General features: G+C 41.7%; 1 protein-coding gene across 1 annotated transcript in view; it reads right to left on the bottom strand.

The window, feature by feature from the left end:
- plcl1 (phospholipase C like 1) overlaps nucleotides 1-22476 on the bottom strand; it is a 135548-nt gene that overhangs the window by 27719 nt on the left and 85353 nt on the right. Inside the window, exons 6-7 of the mRNA XM_086266754.1 lie at nucleotides 18645-19770; nucleotides 17455-17631 (exon numbers count right to left, since the gene is read on the bottom strand). Coding sequence (XP_086122880.1) covers nucleotides 17455-17631; nucleotides 18645-19770 — 1303 coding nt within the window. The remainder of the gene's footprint in view (nucleotides 1-17454; nucleotides 17632-18644; nucleotides 19771-22476) is intronic.

Genomic DNA, 22476 nt, shown 5'->3' with positions numbered 1-22476 from the left:
CTCACAGCATTTTAAGGCGCACTGTCGATGAACGGGTCAGTTTTCATACATAAGGCACATTAAGCGAAACAAAACAGTCAGATAAGTCAAACTTTACCCAACTCATTCTTCTTGCTTCCTCCACTTCCTTAACATTGATTCATTAATGTTGAATTCTCTCCAGCTGCTCGATTCCCATGTTGTTGCAGTATATTAATGACTAACCTCGTATTGTAGATGGATTATCTCAGTTGTTGTCCTGACTGAAGTTTGGTCCGTTTACAGCTGCCTGCCATGTGATTGCATTTGTCCCTAACCATCGGGAACCCTCACAGCAGGCACGTGCAGAGGGGGGGGCTAGAGGGGCTTGAGCACCCGCCCCTTTCCTGATGGGTGCCCAAAGTGCCCCTTTGTTGAGGCAACTTTTAAAAAAAAATTATTATTATCATTTTTTTTAATGTGTGTGTGCGTGAGGAGTCTTGTCTGTGCCCCTCAACAATAATATTTAACTATTAATCACAGTTTTGCTAAATAAAAGGATCTGGCTTGCATCAGTCACATGATCACATTTAACCAATGGTCGCCCTTGACGGCAGAACGCGCTGGTTACGAGCCGGGAACGAGCTCACAAAGAGCACGCGCATTTTTTGCGGTCCGGAGCTGTAGGAGAAACACAAGTTAACTCAGAGACACAGACTGATGCGACAAACCAGTAAGTAGGTGTACAGCGTACACTGTAGTGTGTAGCACACAGGAGTATTAGCTTATTACGTACACGTTGGTAAGCTGTCTTGTTGCAACTGACGAACTGAAACAAACGAGCGTGCTGTGTGTGCAACAGCACGACAAACATTACCTGTCCTTTTATTAACTGCACAAGTAGTGCTGGTCATAGCTGCTGGCTACCTGTGTAAGGCTGTCATGGGTCTGTAGCTCTGTCACCGTTTTAGGGAACATATTTAGTTTTAAAGTATTTAGAACATATTTAGTTTTAAAGTAAGTTTCCGGGCTTTTCCTGCCTTTCTGGAGGGATTATATTTCACTAAAAAACTATCTAATATGCATGTCCACATAATAATGATTATAATTATAATATATTAAAAAACACACGCTGTATTTTAAAGAACATACATTAAGAAGCAGATTATATTAGATTTATATTTTAAATAAGACAAAATCTGGATTTTACAGCAGTAAAATTATTGTATCTCTACAGTTTAAAAATGTAATAAGCTTTGCCCCTGCACAGAGTGGATAGTGAAACAAATGGAATCATCATAATGACATTATCCATCCATCCTCATCCGCTTTGTCCGGGGCCGGGTCGCGGGGGCAGCAGCCTAAGCAAAGAGGCCCAGACCTCCCTCTCCCCAGCCACCTCCTCCAGCTTATCCGGGGGAATACCAAGGCGTTCCCAGGCCAGCCGAGAGATATAATCTCTCCAGCGTGTCCTGGGTCTGCCCCGGGGCCTCCTCCCGGTGGGACATGCCTGGAACACCTCACCCAGGAGGCGCCCAGGGGGCATCCTTGTCAGATGCCCGAACCACCTCAGCTGGCTCCTTTCGATGTGGAGCAGCAGCTGCTCTACTCTGAGCCCCTCCCGGATGGCCGAACTTCTCACCCTATCTCTAAGGGAGAGGCCAGCCACCCTTCGGAGGAAGCTCATTTCTGCCGCTTGTATCCGCGATCTCGTTCTTTCGGTCACTACCCACAGCTCGTGGCCATAGGTGAGGGTAGGGACGTAGATCGACCGGTAAATTGAGAGCTTCGCTTTTACACTCAGCTCCCTCTTCACCACGACGGACCGGTGCAGCGTCCGCATTACTGCAGCTGCAGCCCCAATCCGTCTGTCGATCTCCGGCTCCCTTCTCCCATCACTCGCGAACAAGACCCCGAGATACTTGAACTCCTCCACTTGGGGCAGGAACTCATCCCCGACCCGGAGTGGGCACTCCACCCTTTTCCGGCTGAGAACCATGGCCTCAGATTTGGAGGTGCTGATCCTCATTCCCGCTGCTTCACACTCGGCTGCGAACCGTTCCAGTGCGAGCTGGAGGCCCTCACCCGATGAAGCCAACAGAACCACATCATCTGCAAAAATCAGAGATGAGATTCTGAGGCCACCAAAGCGAAAGCCCTCCGCCACTTGGCTGCGCCTAGAAATCCTGTCCATAAAAATTATGAACAGAACCGGTGACAAAGGGCAGCCCTGGCGGAGCCCATCACCCACCGGGAATGAGTCCGACTTATTGCCGGCAATGCGAACCAAGCTCTTGCAACGGTTGTATAGGGATCGAATGGCCCGTAGCAATGGGCCAGACACCCCATATTCCCGCAACACCTCCCACAGGACACCCCGAGGGATACGGTCGAATGCCTTCTCCAAGTCCACAAAACACATGTAGACTGGTTGGGCAAACTCCCATGCACCCTCAAGTATCCTGGAGAGGATAAAGAGCTGGTCCAGTGTTCCGCGACCAGGACGGAAACCGCATTGTTCCTCCTGTATCCGAGGTTCGACTAACGGACGAACTCTCCTTTCCAGCACCCTGGCATAGACTTTCCCAGGGAGGCATAATGACATTATTTCATATTTATTACTTCCCCCTTCTCATTGCTTTATTATTGTAGCTGTAGTAATAAATAATAATGTAAGGATTCTGGATCAGCACCATGATGCCCATAGTATATACAGTATTCTGAAGAAGGTCTAAAATGTCCCTGTGTGTGCGTGCATGTGTGTGTTTTATTTAGATGGATTTTTAAAAAAAATATTACTCATGATATAACATTGTCCAGACATGGCTGGTAAGGACATGAGGAGGAAACAGCAGGAGCTGTGTGAGGCTACTAAAGGCAGGGCTATAACATTTTTCTGTCATCATTTTATTATAGATTAAGTGCAAGAGTTGTTAGGTGTGGATAATTAGATTATAGTTTATTGCAATAGCAAGCTGTGCCTTGTTCTCAGATGGACAGCAAGTGGAGAGTGATATATGAAAAGATGGGATGGAAGGAAGAAGAGAAGCAAAGAGTGATTCACAGGCAGAGCCTAGAGCTGGGCGATATAAGATTTTTTCATATCACGATATGTTTTTTTCATTTCAGGCGATAACGATATCTATCACGATATAAGCCAAATAACTATATTTGTAAGATTTAAATGTGCCGTTGCTCACAAGTAAAATGTGAAATAATCAGCAGCTTGTTTTTATTTAAATATTTATTTCCCATAATAAGTTCAACAGGGTAGATGTACTTAAGGAACATGAGACTTTTTCAGATAAATAAAGGCAAATATTGCAAACTACACAAAAGGCAGCCGCTAAAGCGTTTAAGTTTCAAAATAGAACAAACAAAACAGACTACTAAATTGTCAATTCCACTTAGAAACAAAATATTAATTCTAAAAATAAATCTTAGTTTGTTTTACAGAAGAACAGACAAAACTGACTAACTTTTGTCAATATCAAATAAACTGAGAACTAAAAGGAAATTCTCAATCTCTCCTTGTTGTATAGCTGAGCTTTTCAAACAGTTTTAACAGTTACTTTAGTCTGACAAAAGCCGAATGACGAATTAGCGCTTCCAGTCAGAGACTGAGGCTACGTCCACACGTACACGGGTGTTTTTGAAAATGGAGATTTTCCGTTTTCGTTTTAAAAAATAATCCCGTCCACACATAAAGGCAGAAATGAAGGAAAACGCTGCCATGAACATGCCAAAGCAGCAGGTGGAGCTAGATTCCTAATCGTGCAGAAATGTTGGCCAATCAGAAGTCTAGAAGCCTCGGTGGGAAAAACTAAACAAAGCTGGGGCATAGAAGCAGAACAGAGTCGTATGTGTGGACGGACAGTAACTGTGTGTATATGTAAGCATTTAAACACTGCAGAGTAGAATTAACAGTAACAGTATTGTAGAAATTCATTTCACCGAAACAATAACGTGGCGCACAGTGTGACGTCAAAAAATGCGCACATCTTTGACGATGCGTTTTCTCCTGTTTTCTAGTCCACACGTAAATGCAAAAACGGAGTTTTTAAAAATCTTCGTTTTCAGTGACCAAAAACGCCGTTTACATGTGGACGAAAGGTGCAAACGCATAGAAAAATCTGCGTTTTCAAAAATACCCGGGTACGTGTGGACGTAGCGCATGCACCAGTTTATTGTATTTCCAGACTTGCTTTCGGCACAATTTACAGTGCACGCTACTCTGTTTTTTGTCAGACTTGAAATAGCCGAAATACCTTCACACTACGGAACTTCTATGGCTCTTCCGTTCGACAATCTCTCCGGCATTGGAACCATCATCTGTTTTCTCTTCGGTCACGCTCGGTTGATTTTTCTAGTCGGCACACTCATTTCCTCCATTACCCGGGCGGTACGGTGGCTGGCTGCTTCCCAAACAAATACACATGTGCGGCTTGGCACTTGTGCTGTACGTAACAAGTCACGTGACGTGACGCTGCGGCTGTGATTGGTTCGGCTCTGCGCTACTTAATTTGGATTGGCTGTTCTTTTTTTTTCTTTCTTTTTTTTTAAAGAGGACAAGAGCGGCGAGGTCTATCGCGATAGTTGAATTTTTCTATCGCGATACATATCGTTATCGTTCTATCGCCCAGCTCTAGCAGAGCCTAAATTATTTCTCACAGTTTTTTGTTGCCTTATGGTTCCAAGTGCTGTCACCAATCTTTGCATTTTGTTATTATCTCATGACACTTGTTTAATCAGCTACCATCTCTCCTATGGACTTTTTAATGTTTACAGTCTCAGATCAACACAGCCCCGCCCTCCAGCACTATCAGCAGCAGGAGCAGCAGCAACCCCTCAACAGCAACATTGTACCCATCAGGTAAAACATCGGCTACGTTTGCTTTGCCTTGTTGCCCATATTAGATTCTTGACGAATGTGTGTTGTTGTTATTCAGCCTGGTTCAATGTGCCCCTTTTTAACTTTGAGCACCCGCCCCTTTAAACCTCTCTGCACGGCCCTGCCTCACAATGGGAAAAAGTTAGCGTTCATCCTCCAGCTTCACTGTGTTTATGTTATTCTAACATAGCTGTGTCAAAAAAAAAACAAACAAACAAAAAAACATAGCTGTGTCGCTACCATGTAGCACATCCTTATATACCAGCTAGCCCAACTTCAGTAACCCTACCAACGTCACTGCTGTTTAGTTTTCTGTCTTCATTTATGTTGGAAGTGATAGCAGAGCTGTACGTTTTAATTTTTTCAGAAATCTCTCAGTGAGAACATGCTATATCATGTTTAGGTGGAAACTAGCGAGCTAACTTCCTGCTAACTTCTAACTCTGTTAAAGTTAATAAATCCTGTTTTCATGGACGTCTGGATGTTAAACTTAATTGTTGCACCTGGTAAAGCAGCAACGCTGATCATTTTATTAAAGATGAAAGAATTTAGACAGTTTTTAACTCTCAGTGGTGCCACAGTGTTCGTTTGACTTTGGGACCTGAAGCAGATGGAGTTTTGGACCCAGATTACTCCGAGAGGCTCCTGACGACAATCCATCAAGCAGTGCGGCTTCATAGCTTATCAAAGTCTGACTAAAACATTTTTGACAGATTTTTGAGCGCCGTGTACCACATAAAATCGGTTCGAGGTCAGTAAGAACAACCAGAATTCATACATAAGGCGCACTCTCGATTTTTGAGAAATTTAAAGGATTTTAAGTGTGTCTTATAGTGCCTCCAATCCCAAATCACTTGACAAAATATTTTTGCAATGAAAATGAGACAAAACGTAAATAAATAAAAAAAATAAAAAAAAGTTTGGTCACTCTTGAATCACACATTTTTGGTTTACACATTTAGTAAGATTTCTAAAATTATATTATGAATTTAGTGTGAACTAAATACACTTTCAATAATGTTTACTGGTTTTTATATCAATAATTCAGCACACCTTTACATTTTCTCACCTCAGTTATTTGTACAGAAATACAGCATCATCTGTACAATATGTATTTGCTCCCAATTTAGAATCCTTAATTCATCTCTTATTAGGTGTAAAAGATGGGCATCATAAAATGTTTACAACAGATAAAAACAATCACTTAGTCAAAGTATTCATCCAATATCATTTCCCATTATAAAGCATCACTCAAAAAGCTACGGAAGCACTACATCAGCATTAATTACACAACACAATAGCAGAAGCATCACAGCAATTCTGCAGAGGGGAGCTGTTTGAAATATTGCACTTCAGATCACACCTTCAGGGAACTTTCGTTCCCCCTCAGTTAATAAGGATATAAGCACACACACACAAACACAAATGAACAAATGAAGCTGGAAGCGAGTCTCTGAATATTCATTCAATGTGCAGGGTAAACACGCTTCACAATAAAACATTATCAGCTTTATCTTGACAAGGCCGGGTACACTGAAACACAAACGAATGCATGCCCCTCTATCTTTGATTGAGAAGGAAACAGAATAAATACCTGCAAGTGCTTTTCCACCAAAGTTTTTTTTTTCATATCTGCCTTCCATTTTCATGTTTTACACTTGCCTTGTTACCATTTTACTACTTTTCTACCTCCACTTGGAGAAAAAAAGGAAATCGGTTGACTTCTAGAGAACGAAAACTGTTCTATGGTAGCTGCAATTTTGACTATCCTGGTGTATATCATCATTATATGACTGTTTAAAAAAAGAAATTGAAAAACATTGTAAGACTAGTGTGAATAACCCCAGACCAGTTTCCATTGCATTTATAAAACATAGTTAAAGAAGCCGTGCCTAAATGAAGGACGCAAACTGTGCCTGACTATAGTCATGTGCCTCAAACTGAAAAAGATTCACTTATTATCAAATTTCCCTCTAAGATGCGTACGCAGAAAAAAATCTGCGTTGCGCACAAAAAAAATTCTAACCTGTATTGAAATTAAAGTAAATACGTTAACAATTCTGTTTTGCAGTGTTAGTCAGTAAGTGACTGGCTGCTCCAGTATGGGATTAGAACGATGCCACCTTATCCCATAGTCCAGCCAATCACGCGATTCACATTCGTATACGCAGCTAATCAACGTCGTTGACAGGCTATGACAGCGTCCTTATGTGCCGACACCGATGTTTTAGCTAGCAAAGCTGCGTGGCTGATGTGGAGTGAAGCCACATTAATGACAACGTGTACAGCCATTGGAGATGTGAGCAGGACAGACGGAACAATTGAAAAAGTGTGGACTTTATACCAGTTTTTAAATTGTGTTGATAGGCCACGTAAAACCAGAGTTATGATAAAAATATCTGCAATGTTTAGTTTTCTTCCTGAATACTATCGTTGTTTACATTTACTGCGGGAAGAAACGGTAAAAACGGCGTTTTATAAGGAAAACGCTCGAAAGCACTCTCCGCCTGTGAGCAAAGATGAAACCAAAACACCCCCCACCCTTTCCCATTGGTCGAAAAATGTACCATGTGGACCAATCAAAACATGGCATTTAGTTGTTAAGAAACGGGAAGAAATTTTAGGAGTGACTGCGGTTTTGAGATGAGAGATTTGCAACACAACAAAACTATTCACTATTCATGCTAGTGAATAGTTTTGTTGTGTGTCAGAACAATGAGGCGACTGCTGAATGTTACAGGTGTTACAGGAGTGACACATCTCCTGTTGTCAGGCCTGCAGGTATCAGGCTGTTGTTCTCCTTTATCTCATAGTGGACAGAAATTATTTTTTGGAGTGGCACAAATAATTTGTGTGGCATCAAATTTGATGCAGAACAGCTGATTGTTCTGTAAATAGTTTGAAATGTTTATTTAAAAAAACGCCTTGGCTGCATTTTTAGTTAAACAGCTGCAAAAAACTTTGTTGTTTGCATTACTTAGTTACTTTTTTAAAATAAGTAACTATATAAATAATTGTCCAACATTGGTCATTATATACTGTATTTTGCAGACAGAGAGTTACAGGACTCTCTCCCAGACCACAGACTCAAACTCATAATACAAGTCAGAGCTTTACTAAAAAAAATAAAAGATAAAGTTGTGTTTTCAAAATCGTCGGAGTTCAAGTTATTTTTACTTCCAATAGTGTTAACACACTACACAGGTCATGAACAAGATTTTTTTTTTCATCTTCATTGTAAGTGGGCTAAAGCAGTTAATTAAAAGTAGTCTAACATAAATGCTGTAATTTGATTATTTTAATAAACCATGTAAGTTGGATGGATTCGATGCTGGCGTGACCACAGTGCACACGTCTGCTGTTGCTCACAGTGGTCCAAGGGACCGCTCAGGGAGTTTGTGCGTTCACTCAGACACATGAAAAATTAGAGGGAACATTGCTTATTATGTAGTTAAAGGTGCTAATAGGGGCTCATCGCTGATGATGTGGTACTTGTATTTTTATTGTATTGTAGTTCTGGTATGTGTGTCATATTTATTATTCAGTGGAGTGTGTTATGTCAGAATGAAGTCGCAGCTATGGCAAAGCAAAACAGAGTTGACCTCTATCAATACATTCCCAGGCCCTTGAGCCTTTCTAATATTAACCCCAAGTTTCAAACATCAAACAGGCCTTTAAAAGTTCAATGACTGTCCAAAATGCAGTTTCCAAAATTGTCTCTGTTAGGCTGGTTTTAAAGCCAACATTTCACAAAAAGATAGACATATGCAGTATGTGTGTAGCTTAACACCATCATTAGAGGCTAGTAAACATTGTTCAGAAAGAAAATTAGTTTGCATCAATAAGAAGCAGGCACTTTATCTAAAGACATAACTGAGACAAACATCACAGTGCAGGAAAAAGTCTCTAAGGAAGAAACGAGCAAAGAGCCTCTTTAGGATGTGACGCTGCAACCGAGGTAGCAAGAGACAGCTCGAGTTATTTGTCACCCGGCTCATGGTAAAAGTAATGAATAAATGTCACGCTATCCAGATTCGTAGCCAGGAAGAAGGGGTTGTTCACATGGCTGGTCACCCACATGATGGAAAGACTTGCTGTCCCTGGAAACTTGTGCCCAGACATAATAGACACCAAAAAGTTTTGCAAAGCTATACTGAAGTTCAGGAGTTGACGATTTTATAACAAGAACTACTTGCAGGACACAGTCATCATCCACTCTTGGAAAGGTCACTTCTAAGAGGGTTTCCACCTCATCTTATGGAAGAAATGTCCTAAATATCTTACATTTCTTTACCTTTCTTTTATGTCATAAGTTTATTTCAAATGAATCCTTTTTGATTTCTGTATGTTTTCAATATGCTTTTTTTGTTGACCGAGAGTCCCTAAATGCTGATTTATCAGATTGTTAGGTTCTATGATTCTCAAATATCATAGGGTTTCCAGTACAGTCTGTGTTTTACAGTTCTGAAATTTGTGTACTGTGTTTAAAAAACAGGTCTATGCCATTTACATAAACTCTACCAATTCTGCCAAGAGGAGCGGTCACATAGCTGCCAGAATTGTCCCAGAAACGTGTTGATGGCTAGCTAAAGTGTGTGATCGATATGCACCTTGGTCAGGGCCATTTAACCAAATCTTAATGGGGGTGTATGTATTCTTTTTCCCAGTAGGTATACTTTTGTCCCTGTGTGTATTAGAGAAAAACCTAAAAAGAAACAAACATCTAATTTGTTCATTCAAGTCTTGTTTTTGAAAGTCATTAAAGCATGCATGCATCATGTACAGTCATTCAACCTTGGAACTTTTGACCACAGCATCAAGACTAATTGGTTCCCAATTCATTCTTCTGCCCAACAGCAACCCTGAACAAAACATTTTGAGTCATCCTTATCTGCCTACGTCTCTAAAAGTATCTACTTAATTGGGTCACAGACAGGAGGGCTGGATGGGTATGATGATGCTGAGGTAGAAAAGTTGCATTTCATGAAAACAACAGAACTGGTCGGCAACACAATGTGGGAGCAATAATGTGATATTTGCTCTTAAATGTATATGTGTATATGTATATAAAGGAGCAGTGAAAAAGTCACTAGGTCTTGGCTGCTCTTAAGCTTTGACTGCACTGTTATAAAGAATATACAGTTTTGCTTGTGTGCGTACTTGCAGATCTATCTTTGTGGGGACAAATATAGTTTGTACTCTTTAAGATGATTCTGATTTTAAGAAAAGTTTCTTTGGGAGCTTGCAAAGAAAAGCGTCTGGACTTCTTTAAGTTACTTGAAGATGTTTCACCTCTCATCCGAGAAGCTTCTTCAGTTCTACGGTCAAATGGTGGAGAGTAGGGCTGGGCGATATGACCCAAAATTCATATCTCGATATTTTTTAGCTGGATGGCGATATAAGATATATATCTCGATTTTTTTTTTTTTAAGCCATAAGTTAAGAACAAAAAGAGAGTTCTTAGTCACACTGTGTCCCAGATGTCACACGGGCACTTTTATTTACATACAGCATAGATGTACATGAAGAAATTACTCAAAAATAAATTATCAGCATTTATTAAATAATCATGGTCCATAAATAAAAGAAAATGTTGTTTTTGTGCATAACAAAAAGCTCACAATTGTGCAGTCAAAATGTAAACTAATAGACGCTGAGCATAATAACAAAGAGACAGATTTCACAGCTGCACCACGTCTCTGAACAGGTGCCATTTGTGGTCCTTATACACACACAGTACGTATCACTCCGCGAGGCTCCTCCCCGGTAGCCGTAATCCTCCGACATCAAGCCGTGCAGCTCCGTAGCTTAGCAAAGTCATATTAAAACATTTTTTGACAGATTGCTGAGCGCTGTGTACCACATAAAATCGGTTCGTGGTCAGTAAGCACAACCAGAATTCATACATAAGGCGCACTGTCGAGTTTTGAGAAAATGAAAGGATTTTAGGCCGTGCAGCCCCTCCGGGCTGCATGTCGTTAGCACGGTTAGCACGGTTAGCTCGTTAGCGCGGTTAGCTCGCTAACACGTTGACGCCGTCCAGCCCCACGCACGGGGCCATCCGCGGTAACTCGCTAACGGAGATTTTCCGCTTTCATCTTGTCATTGCCTTGTCATTGTCAGGTGAAGCTATGGGGGAGGCGGAGTTGTGTTCAGTGAAGGAGAGGCGAGGCAGAGTAACGTTGCGTGGAGACAAAAGTGGACGAAAGAGAGGCAAATCTGCGGCTCCACAAGTATAATTATAACGTAACATAGACTATATCGATATAAACGATATTGTCACATCTTATATCTCGTATGAAAATATATCGATATTTTTAAAAAACTCGATATATCGCCCAGCCCTAGTGGAGAGTCCCAGATATAAACCTAGTGGGAGTTTCCCCCCACAGAGGGGCAAAAGGACCCCTGATGATCCTCTAATCGCCTGAGCCAAGGTGTGAAACTGGGCGTGGGTCCCAATCAGCCAGAGTTTCGGGTGTGTTCATTGTGAAACCTGGCCCCACCTTATCATGCGAATTCCTGAGGTCAGATGGCCCAGGATGTGAGTGGGCGTTAAGGCGTCTGGGAAGGGATCTCAAAACTGGATTATAGATGGCAGAGAGTTGGTGTCGTAAACCCCGCCTCTGTTCAAAGATGGTCGCTCACAGTGGACATAGATGGCTTCTTTCACTCCTCTTTCAAACCATCTGTCCTCTCTGTCCCAAATGTGAACATTGGCATCCTCGAAAGAGTGACCTTTATCCTTAAGATGCAGATGGACTGCTGAGTCTTGTCCTGTGGAGGTGGCTCTTCTATGTAGCATAGCATAGAAGAGCCACCTCCACAGGACAAGACTCAGCATCAGGGGGTCCTTTTGTCCCTCTGTGGGGGGATACTCCCACTAGGTTTAAATCTGGGACTCCCCACCATTTGACCGTAGAACTGAAGAAGCTTCTCGGATGAGAGGTGAAACGTCTTCAAGCAACTTAAAGAAGTCCAGACGCTTTTCTTTAGCGTCTTTAGAAAAAGCTAAAACTAAGAGGCTTTAGGATCACCTATGTCAGAATGGAAACTGTGTGTTAAGAACTCTTTAATAAGATACCAAATAGCAACTATTAGATAATGAAATAACTTGTCTACTGACATCAAGACAACATTCTGAATTAAATCACTAAAGACAACGAAAAACCATAAAACAGTATAGAGCACTTTTAATGCATTCACTCTCCTTGCTGTGAATAGAACTGCCTAAAAATTTTTCTTTGCAACATTTAGAATAATTTAGAATCATTTAGGATGAAGGAACTCAACTACACAATGACCAAACTGTTTATGAATGTGTCTCTTTTGCTTTGATCTGGGAGTTACTATGTCTCAGTGGTGTAAATAAAAGAACTAGTTTTATGCATAGACAAGCAGCACAGTGTTTGCATGTCTGTGTGCACGTGTGTGCACGTGTGTGCGCATGCACGTGTGCATGAAACGATGACTCTAATCCCGTTCGCTCTGATTTCAACTTTCTCAATTTTTCAGCAGCATGCCTGTGGCTGAGCAGAGCTTTGACAGTTAATTCAATCAGTTTCAAACCAAATGCTCTTCTTCAAAGCCAGACAATAAGACACAGGACAGTATCTCAACGCAAGACTCAGTGTCCATGCTTACATTATGCTCGCAATAATGCATTCATATTTCTTTTAGTTAGATTTTTTTATACCATATAAGTCATATTTCAGGCCTGGAAATAGTTTTTAAATGAAATGAACAAATCTTTTCTAATTTTCTGCTGAAATAATGTTAAAATGTTAATGTTAAAAAATTAGGCATTGAGTTGAGGTGAGGGTAAGGTGTGTGCTTTGCAGTGTTGGTTTGTAAGGTATGCCCCTCAGCAAGCTTCTGGAAGCTGGCCAATCAGAAAAAAGTTTAAGTTTAAGAGTGCAGGGTCTTAAAGGGCAGGAGCATAGATCAGTGTTTCCCAACCTTTTTCAGCCACAGCACATATTTCACATTAGAAAAATCACACGGCACAACACCAAACAAAAATGTCACAAAAGCATATTGATTATTTTCCCCCAAACACCAGGTAAAGTAGAATTGGCTCGGTTTGTCCCCAGTATACCTTTTTTGCTTTCTTCTGATCACCACTCATGCTAGGGCCTTCATCTGGGTCGGAGTTTTCTCCAGGATCCAGGTCAGACTGACTACTTTTTCTTTTAAAATATTTATCTATTGCTATTATGCGCTGCGTTGTCTCACTCGCAGCATGACTATTATGTAATTTCTTCTTCGTCTTCTTCTATTTTACTGGCAGTTGGCAACCAATTTAATTAGAGCAGGTAGTTGTACTGCCCTCTAGTGGAAGAGAATGTAATTGTTCTGCCCGTTACTCACCCCGATCGCTTAGATTACTAGTCAGGAGGAACCAGAGCACACCTATGTGCCGCTGCACAGTGGTTGGGAAACACCACCCGGCTCCCTCCCACAGTCCAAAGACATGCACCTAGTGAGTATAGGTTAACTGGAGACTCTAAATTGCCCATAGGTGAATGTGAGTGCAAATAGTTGTCTGTGTCTATATGTTAGCCTGCGACAGACTGGCGACCTGACCAGGGTGTACCCCGGGATAGGCTCCAGCGCCCCCACGACCATGAAAAGCATAAGTGGAAGAAAATGGGTGGATGAAGTATGGGTAACTGATGACCTAAGCCTCACAGGGTTAACAGAAAGCTACTGATACAACAGCCCCCACAGGAGGTTCTTCCAGCCCTGCAGATGACGTCTACAGCTTTGTTAGAGCCTCTTCACATGGAGTTACTCACTTTGCCTGCATTGGCCATCCTATGAGAATAAATTTCAGTGGGTTGATTTTATAGAAATTGTCTAGTTTCTCAAATAATGCATGCTTAGCTTGTGGCTAAAATGCAGACACCAAGGACAAATGGTTACTTATGTTATACTTCTTTGAATTCCACTTTCCTGAAGGGTGCGCGTGTAGCTGGTGCATTATAGAGTAGTAACACAAAAACAGGGCACGCTGAGAGCCTTGTGCTCATCATCTGATAATTAAATTTACATCACTTATACACAGTTAGGCACTAGCTAGCTATAAACAGCTACAACAATGTACTGTACATTACTACTTTTTAAAATGAGAGGGTTCAAGTTTTGAATTTTTTTTTTTAAAAAGCTTCTACCAACATGTTTTCACTTGTTGGATTTCTGACAAATGAAACGCACCCCAGTACTCACGACTGGTGAATGTCAGCCTGAAATTTTCTATTAAGACATACGAGAGCAAAGGGCTGACACCACACTTAACCACACACCATGAAATCAACTGTGTCTGATTGTGAGCAGCTGCTCTTGAAGGCCAGCTTGCATGTTAGTAGGGTCCTGAATTTCTTATGTGTGTTACATGGCGCACTGCCCTTCAGTTCCTTGCTTAGTTTTGGGTTACAGTCTCTAATGCTAATGAGACTAAAGACTCTGGCAGTGTACACTGTAAGCATAGAGCCCCTGGTCAGTTTTGTCCAGTGACAAATCCAATAAAGTCTTTAGCAGTGATGACAAAAAGGGAAAAGCCACTGTGAGTAATTTCATCGTGGACAGAAAGCAAGAAAAATCAAGAAAGAATGTAATCTCAAGTACAGCTTTATTTCATTGCCCAGCTCTGGTTTTACAGACAGCTACGGTGTAACATGTCAAATGCTATTCCAACATTATTCAAACCAGCTGACCTCAGTTTTTAGCAAACCTTTTGACAGTTGCTACATGGACAAATCAGACAAATAAAAGAACTGCTCAAAACAGAGTCAAACAACTATGTGGACATTTCAGAATCCAGCACCAGATCAACATTCCCCAACACATTTTGCAAACATACAGCTTGTTTCTATGGTCAGGCGTGATCCATGTGGGCATCAGATAAGATGATTTTCGACACTGTTTGCCTTGCGTGACTCTCTAACAGGCTCCTTTTCCTAGTTTTGTTCCCCTTAGGTGGTTTAAACCACCTTATCTGTCATTCACTGTCAAAATCAGCTGGCAACAATAGGCTTATCATGGCAATACTGGCCCAGATAAGTATGGCATCTCCTCTATTTATTTCAGTTTGTTCATGTTTTTGTGAACACTGTCATTTCATGAAGAAAACCGTGAGAAAAGGAATATATAAGAAATCAATCCAAACAAGCCGACTCACATGATTTCAGCCAAGATCAGGTTAGTGTGTGGTAAGACACTGATACTGGCGTTGTAGGTATGTCGTAGTACACATGCAGCACTTACTAAAATGTAGTAACAAAACTGAGTTAAGACTGGAGTCAGACTTTTGTCTCACCTGGCCATGAAATGCAGATATGAGTATGCAGAAGATCCAAAAATAGCTCAATTCAGGCTTAAGAACACTAAGGTTTCATAATGCTGCATTTTCTATTATAGATATGACATATAACAATTTTAGATGGCAAAATTAAAGGCAAATTGCAGTTGAGCTAAGAGTAGTCGCTGCTTTATTGTTCTTGGCAGCACATGGGGACATGGGGAAGTGGTTTTCTCTAACAATTCTGGTTAACCTTTTGCTTCATTTAGCAACCATAGCAACATATTTTGTTTGCAAAAGCAAAGCAACACTTACACTCTCACCAATGTCGGTGCAGGAGGGGGCTTCATTTGATTCCTGAAGACCTGAATCTAAGCTCATTTTAACTTGACACCGATGTGTAGCCATGTCGGCATGGTGATTTCCCTTAATTAAAGACTTGTTACTGAATCATAAATCGTGTGTCGATATTTATGATAAATAAAGTCCAGCTGAAGACCTGATATATAGATATATAGATGTTGATATACTCACCATTTATTTGTCAGCTCACTGTGAGCAGCAAAGAAAGAAACTGAAGCTGTTCGTAGCCTCGTTGTGAAGAATGATCTCTTGTCGATCACCAGAATGAACTTTGGTCTAAGCGTTAAACTAACAGAATAATAACATTGTGTACGGCTGGCCCACCACCAAAGTTGCCTAATGTAGCACTCAGATGAAGGTATCATTTTAAATGGGACACAGCTACATCTCATGCATATGCGTTCTCAAATCTCATTTTATGTCATCTCCTGCCAAAGAGAGTGCAATTGCTGTCTCTTGATTACAGGTATTATGTCCTTCTTTTTCAGTCCTTAAGGACGTACATTATGTCTGCAGGGAGCTACATACACATGTGAATATCGTGTGATTGCAGAGCACATATCCGTGGCGACAGCTTATGATTATAGCTCAGACACAGTAATGCAAGCCGCTGTCAGCAAAAGGTACCAAAAAAGCGCCATCAGCCAGTCATCAAGTACCATCTCCCATGATAAATTCACTGCATGCATAAGTGCATAATACATAATATTATCTCATTTATATCTTGATCTTGACTCTCCTCCAATTAAGCACTCTGGACTTTAGTTTTAAGCAGGTGCAGTCCAAATAAGAACAGACATAAACCTCTCTGAAATCATATGAGACTCCTTTATGTGTTGACATTTTCCTCTTCATATCAATGCATAATCTAGGACACACCACATCGCACATTAAAATGCAACTTTATGCAATAAAATCGGAGTCTGGAGAGGACCAGATTAGTGGATGATTCTTGATCATGTCATGCTTCAAACTCCTTTTCTTTCTCACTGTAATCTCACTGAATTGAAACCTCTGAAGCATCCTGCGCTCCATTAAACGTCTCCAGGCTTACTTTCTTTTTTTAGGAAAAACCAACCCAAACAATCTTCTCTACAAAATCAAAATAATATTATGCAGTCTATAAGCAGGATTATTATAAGGCGCTGAAGCGGTTATGTAAATGGCTTAAACTATGGCTTTCTCAGTGTTTGCTGTATAGTCAATGGTGTGCAACTCTCAATATACTCAAATAATGTGACCTGGGAGAAGGTCTGTTATCCTAATGGTGCACCAAAATCTTTTTAAAATATCAGTGAAAAGGTCACTCCAACTGTATGATTTTTATTCCACCCAGCAAAAACTAACTGAAAAGACAACTTTACCAACATCATTAGAGGGATATCAGGATTTTGTCGCTGTTTTGCATCGGCTTCATTTTTTTAGGCACAGAGGTCACAGAGGTCATGCTGCTTCATCATGGTGAAAAAAAATTGCCTGGTTGAAAGTGTAAGCCATATGACGAAGTGAATAACATCCATTTCCAAACAGCAGGTAATCGTTTTAAGCACTAAACTGCCAGTCATGGATGCAATGCCAGCCTGGAAATGCTGACTTTTTGCTTTAAGTATGGCTCTGTAGATGTGTTTAGATGTCAATTAAATTAAAGAATCCCAATTTTAGCCTACATACCTGCTATCGAGACATTGTTTGGACAACAGAAAGTTACCCAGAGGAAACATGAAGTTTAGGTTAAAATGCAGCTGATTCACATCAAGAGGTAAATGCAGTTCAATAAAAATGGGAACTATCTATTAATGATCTTAATTACATGAATTATATATAATATTGTTGACTGTTATTAATGAAGCCGCTCACTCCTATTATATTCCCAAAAAATGTAATAAATAGAGAGCAGCAGCAAACATTTCAGCCAGTTTCATAATGTAGTAACATAACTTACTTGAAACTCGAACGTCTCATCAAACAGTGGGTCATCCTGGTTCTGAGCAGCAGTGCGAGTCCGCTGCTCAGCACAGTCAGCTGGTACTCCATGCAGCTCCAGAACCACATATGGGTCAATAACCTCTCCTTTAGCCCCTGAACCCTGGGGCTTGGGTAGGTTATGGGCACTGATAATCTGCAGAGTAAAACACAAGCAGCTTATGTTAAATTTGTTTTACACTTTTGCGTTTTAGTGTATTTAGAGCAGGGGTCTCAAACTCACGGCCCAGGGGCCACGTCACCCCTGCTTGTATATTGACCTGAAGAAATATAATGCAATTTGGCCCTTGAAGTGACTTTTTCTGTGAGGGAGGATTTGTTTGTTGTTGAGTCCAATGTTAAAATAAGTTCTTTAAAAAGCAAAAAATGATTTAATGTGAAGGCAACATGAGGACAAACTTGTTGTTAGTTATTTGTAGAGAAAACAGTTTTCACTGGCAGTCACAAACTAATGTGTACACTTATGTCTGCATTTTTATTTTGTTAAATACAAACAAAATTATAATTATATAATTATAGTGCTGCCACGTGTCCGGCCAGAAAGAGGGTACCAATTTGTTTATCTGGTAGTTCAATGAAAGGCTTCAGTTGAGAGTGAGAAGAAAAAATGCTTTCACGTTTGCAGTTTTGTCTTGTTATAGAATATCTGAAACTTACAAAAAAACAAACAAAACACTGCATTTTCAGAAATATTTGTGGATGTCTTCTTTGTTTGCTTGTTTTTTTGTACTACTTGAACACTAAAGTGGCTCTCACATGAGGATGACAGTGCCAGCAGTGTCCCACAGCTCTTTGACGTTTGAGACCCCTGATTTAGAGGGTTGAACAATGTAATGTAATCTAGTTTATTTTAATTTAATCTCTGTTACAATGCTCATAAAAAAGGGTTTTGCTTGTGGCAAACATTGCTCCTATGGGCAATTTAGGATCATCAACAAACTTAACCCCACTAACTGCCTGCATTCCAGCTACCATAGGGCGAGAGGCAGGGTACACACTAATGCAGGGCTAACACAGGATACTGAATCGAATAGAGAGCAAAAGTACATATCCCGATTGCCACAGGTTAGAGTCATCTCATCACCTCAGAGGGTTAGTGCGACAGAATGAAAAATGTAATGTTGGGGAAAAACAGAGTAACATCTAGACCTTAATACGAAGGGTCTGAGGTGGGACACCTGGCACGCAGCCCTGCGTGTGGGCACTGAAATACGACACTTCATCCCGCATCACGGCAGGTCGGAGAACATAACCACAGCCTCCGTTCTGTGTGAAGCGGCCTCGGTGAAGGTCCAACATTGCGCCAGGGGTCTGTTGATTTAAGGCCACAAGTTGGACTCCTCCTTTCCAGTACCCTTGTGGGTTAGGGTTGCTGGAGTCCAGACGCACGGAGCTGGGTCGTACTCTGGTTAGGGTGCGCTTGGTAAACATAACAAGGTCCTCTGGGCTTTCACTGGTCAGCCGTCCAGCTTCTCCTTCGCCTAGAGAGCACAGTGTCCAGTAAGGCAGCTCGGGAGCCACCGGTGTGCTGGGAGAGGATGGACTACTGGGGGGAGTCTGCTGCTGAGCCTGCTTGTGACTGGCTCGCTGGGCATAGAAGCTACGACTTCCAGTTCGAGCAATAGCCACCAGGTCTGACAGCTCTTTGTGGAGACGGAGCTTCCTAGGTTGAGAGGGTGGAGGCACCACCAAGACCACACCCAGTTCCTCCTCACCGGGTATTGTCATTCTTCTTCCTGCCAGAGGTCCACCTCCGCCTATCTCCTCATCTTCCTCAGACACTTCCCCATCACAGCCTTCATGGTCTGGAGGGAGTTTCTTCCCCACTATAACAATGCGTCCCTTAAGTTGTTCAGGCGAGGGTAAGGTTGTAGCTCGTCCTCCCAGGCTGACCGGCAGGGCTTCTGGAGTGTAAAGGCGTGATCCAAACACCTTCCTCAAGCTCTGTGCCATGGTGTGCTGCTGGTCTGGGGAGCAACGGTGACACAGGTACAACAAAAGAGGGTACTGAGAGGTCAGGAAGGCGTATTTATTGACCACCTCCAGAGCAGAGCGGATAGTGACTGGTGCATGGTGGTGGTGATGATGATGGTGATGATGATGGTGTCGTGGGATATCAGGCCCACAGTCAACCCCGAGCAAAGGCTCCCCCTCTGGGCCATCAGTTACTCCCAACTCCAGGCATCTGCAACCAGACTGCAAGGCTTTGATCAGTCCTCCAAGATCTGCTCTTCCATGGACCTGGTCATCCAACAGGTAGGAGCGGTATGAGGTGCTGAGGGTGAAAAACAAATCAACAATAAATCATTCAGCAACACAAATCATGTGTCATTTTAATATTACTAACATTTAATTCAATGTTCAATGATCTTTTTCTTGAAAAATATAGGCAAGAGGGAAAAATATACAGAAATCAATAAACTTTCTAAAGGCTTAACAGGCAGTCATGATTTCGGAGCGTTAACGCTACTCCATTACTGGGACGCTTAGCAAGTGCAGTGTTTCCACCAGCACCAGGTCCTTGCCAATAGAGCCATAGACCAGGGATTTAAAACCTGTCAGACCAACCTGAGCACCACCTAGGAAAGTCTATAATTTAATGTCCCACACACGGATGCTGGAGTGCTCATCAGGAACTCAAAAGGAGACAACGCTGGAGGCCAACTCCAAGGCAGTCTCACAAGTTACCATCAAGTGTTAAATATACCAAGGTGATGGACTGTCCCACTGCTGTTGTGCATTTGCCTCTGTGGCAGGGTGTGTGGCTCATCTGCATGGGAGGGGTGGAGCAGTCGAGGCTGAACCACACAGCTGTTCTTCATCACCTGGTCATGCCTTTCCTATTATTTGCCAAGACCTGTGGTGTGGAGGGAAGAAGGCAACTGGAAAGCTGCTCTGATAAAAGCATGAAGGACACTGAAAATAAAGACTTGCAACGCAGTGTGCTTCGGGTCCTTATGTTGTAATCCCCTCAATCAGCTCTTTTCAAAAAGTTGATAGGGATATAAATTAAGAAGTTTAGTGTCCATTAGACACTTCTGGGACATGGATGGCATCAAGCTGCATGCCAGGAGTGACTGATCCACCTCACCAGGATCTACAGTGAGGACATTTGGATGTCATTTGGACTGGATAAGTGTAGCTGAATGGCTGCAAATAGAGGGAAGGTAAAGGGTTGGAGCTGTCCATAAGAAGACTTATGGAGCTACAAGTACCTGGGTGTCTCACAGACCCACGGGAAGCATGATGAAGGTGCAAGGTCAGCACAGCCAAATACCTCCAGAAGGAAAGACAGGTACTGGAAAGCTAGCTGAATGGTAGAAATAAGAGCCAAGGAGGCAGAGGAGGAGATGGATGCCATCAGTGGCATCTATTTCCTCAAAAGAACTCCTTACAATGCGTGGAGCTCCACACGAAGTCCAAGACCTCAAGAGCAAGGATTAGAGCCAAAACATGAAACATCCACAAATACATCACCCCCAAGGTGAGCCATTCCAAGAGTGCCTCAGGCAACTGAAAACAGCGGGTGATGAGAAAGAGGAAGAGGAATGACCAATCCCCTGCATGGGATGTACCATCGACAGACAAAGGAAGTGCCTGACATTCTACCAGTGGCTAGAAAAGGCAGAGCACCTGATCCACAGAAGCAGGAGTCTACCACAGCCAACAGGACCCAAGTTGCAGGTTGTGCAAAGGTGCCCAGAGAATATCCAGCACATGGTAGCAGGATGTAGGATGCAAGCTGGGATAGTGTCTCCACTCAACAGCAGCAACCGGGCCTTGCTGAAGAGTGTGTTTATTGAAGGACAAGCACTGTGGAATTCCCAGTACCAGTGTCATTGTGAGTTTTTGACTGTCCTGCTGAGTTTTCTGCCTCCTCCTCTCAGCCACTGAATACAACCCACATTACAGCAGCCAGCCTTGAAAAAGCAACCAGTCCCTGAATTAATTCAGAGTGGCATACAGACATGATGTAATAGTGTAACAATGTGGCTTTAACTGGTTTTAAATGAAAATTTAAAGTAGTATACATGATAATGTGTTAAAATATGCAGTCTACAACATTTTTACAACGCACATTTTGCTCTATGGTGTTATTAAAGGCCATTTCTAGATCTTCAAACTGGCTGCTCATTTTATACACTCTGACTAGTTCTGACTAGCTTCACCTCAGAGGTGGGGACACTTGTTTCATTCGTCTAAAAACATAACAAATATGTAATTCCACAAAAACATATAGCATGTAAGCCCCTTGGCCTTAAAGTAATGTTTACTTGCTTTCTCACCAGGTGTTTTGACCTGTAATGGCAATGTACATTTCCAGTAGAAAATCACCTGCAATCCCACTGAAATTGTGACAACATGCTAATTTGCGTCAAATCGCCTTTGCTAACCTTTTAGCAAAATACGAGTCTTCATCGCCTGTGACATCCAGAACACAAAAACTAATTACAATCAAGAAAGCACTGGAACACACTAGGAGCATGACACAACTGACCTTAAAGCTGAACACAATTCAAACTGAGCACACTGCAAGTAAGACTTTGTAAAACAGGAAACAGACAGAATTACATCACCTCTAATAAAAACAGAAGCTGGAACTAAGCACTAAAGACTCACAATACTAAAGAAGCACATGAAGTAAAAGTAAATCAAACAGAATACTTCGATGTAAAAGACCCAGAACCATGACAGCTGCGAGTTTTACACTGGACAGAGTAATGTTGAAATGTTTTGGGCACCTGTAACTAAAACGTGTTCCTTGTGGTATTTGTTTGGTGTTGAGATGTACTCTTAAGCCCATCAGATTTGCAGGGGGTTTGCATAACTATACTTATATATACAGTACATTTAACAGCTCACCTCATTTTCTGGTGTAGAAATCATTTCTGGTTTGTTTGTTTGTTTGTTTGTTTGTTTGTTTGTTTGTTTGTTTGTTTGTTTGTTTGTTTGTTTGTTTGTTTGTTTGTTTGTTTGTTTG

The sequence above is a fragment of the Aulonocara sp. 'chitande type north' Nkhata Bay genome, linkage group LG16 (genome assembly GCF_057382095.1).
Source record: "Aulonocara sp. 'chitande type north' Nkhata Bay isolate Kocher_YH1m ecotype deep benthic linkage group LG16, A_spYH_male_GT1.1, whole genome shotgun sequence".
NCBI lineage: Eukaryota > Metazoa > Chordata > Actinopteri > Cichliformes > Cichlidae > Aulonocara > Aulonocara sp. 'chitande type north' Nkhata Bay.
Note: the sequence above shows the minus strand (reverse complement) of the source record. Positions and strands in the feature narration are given on the sequence as shown.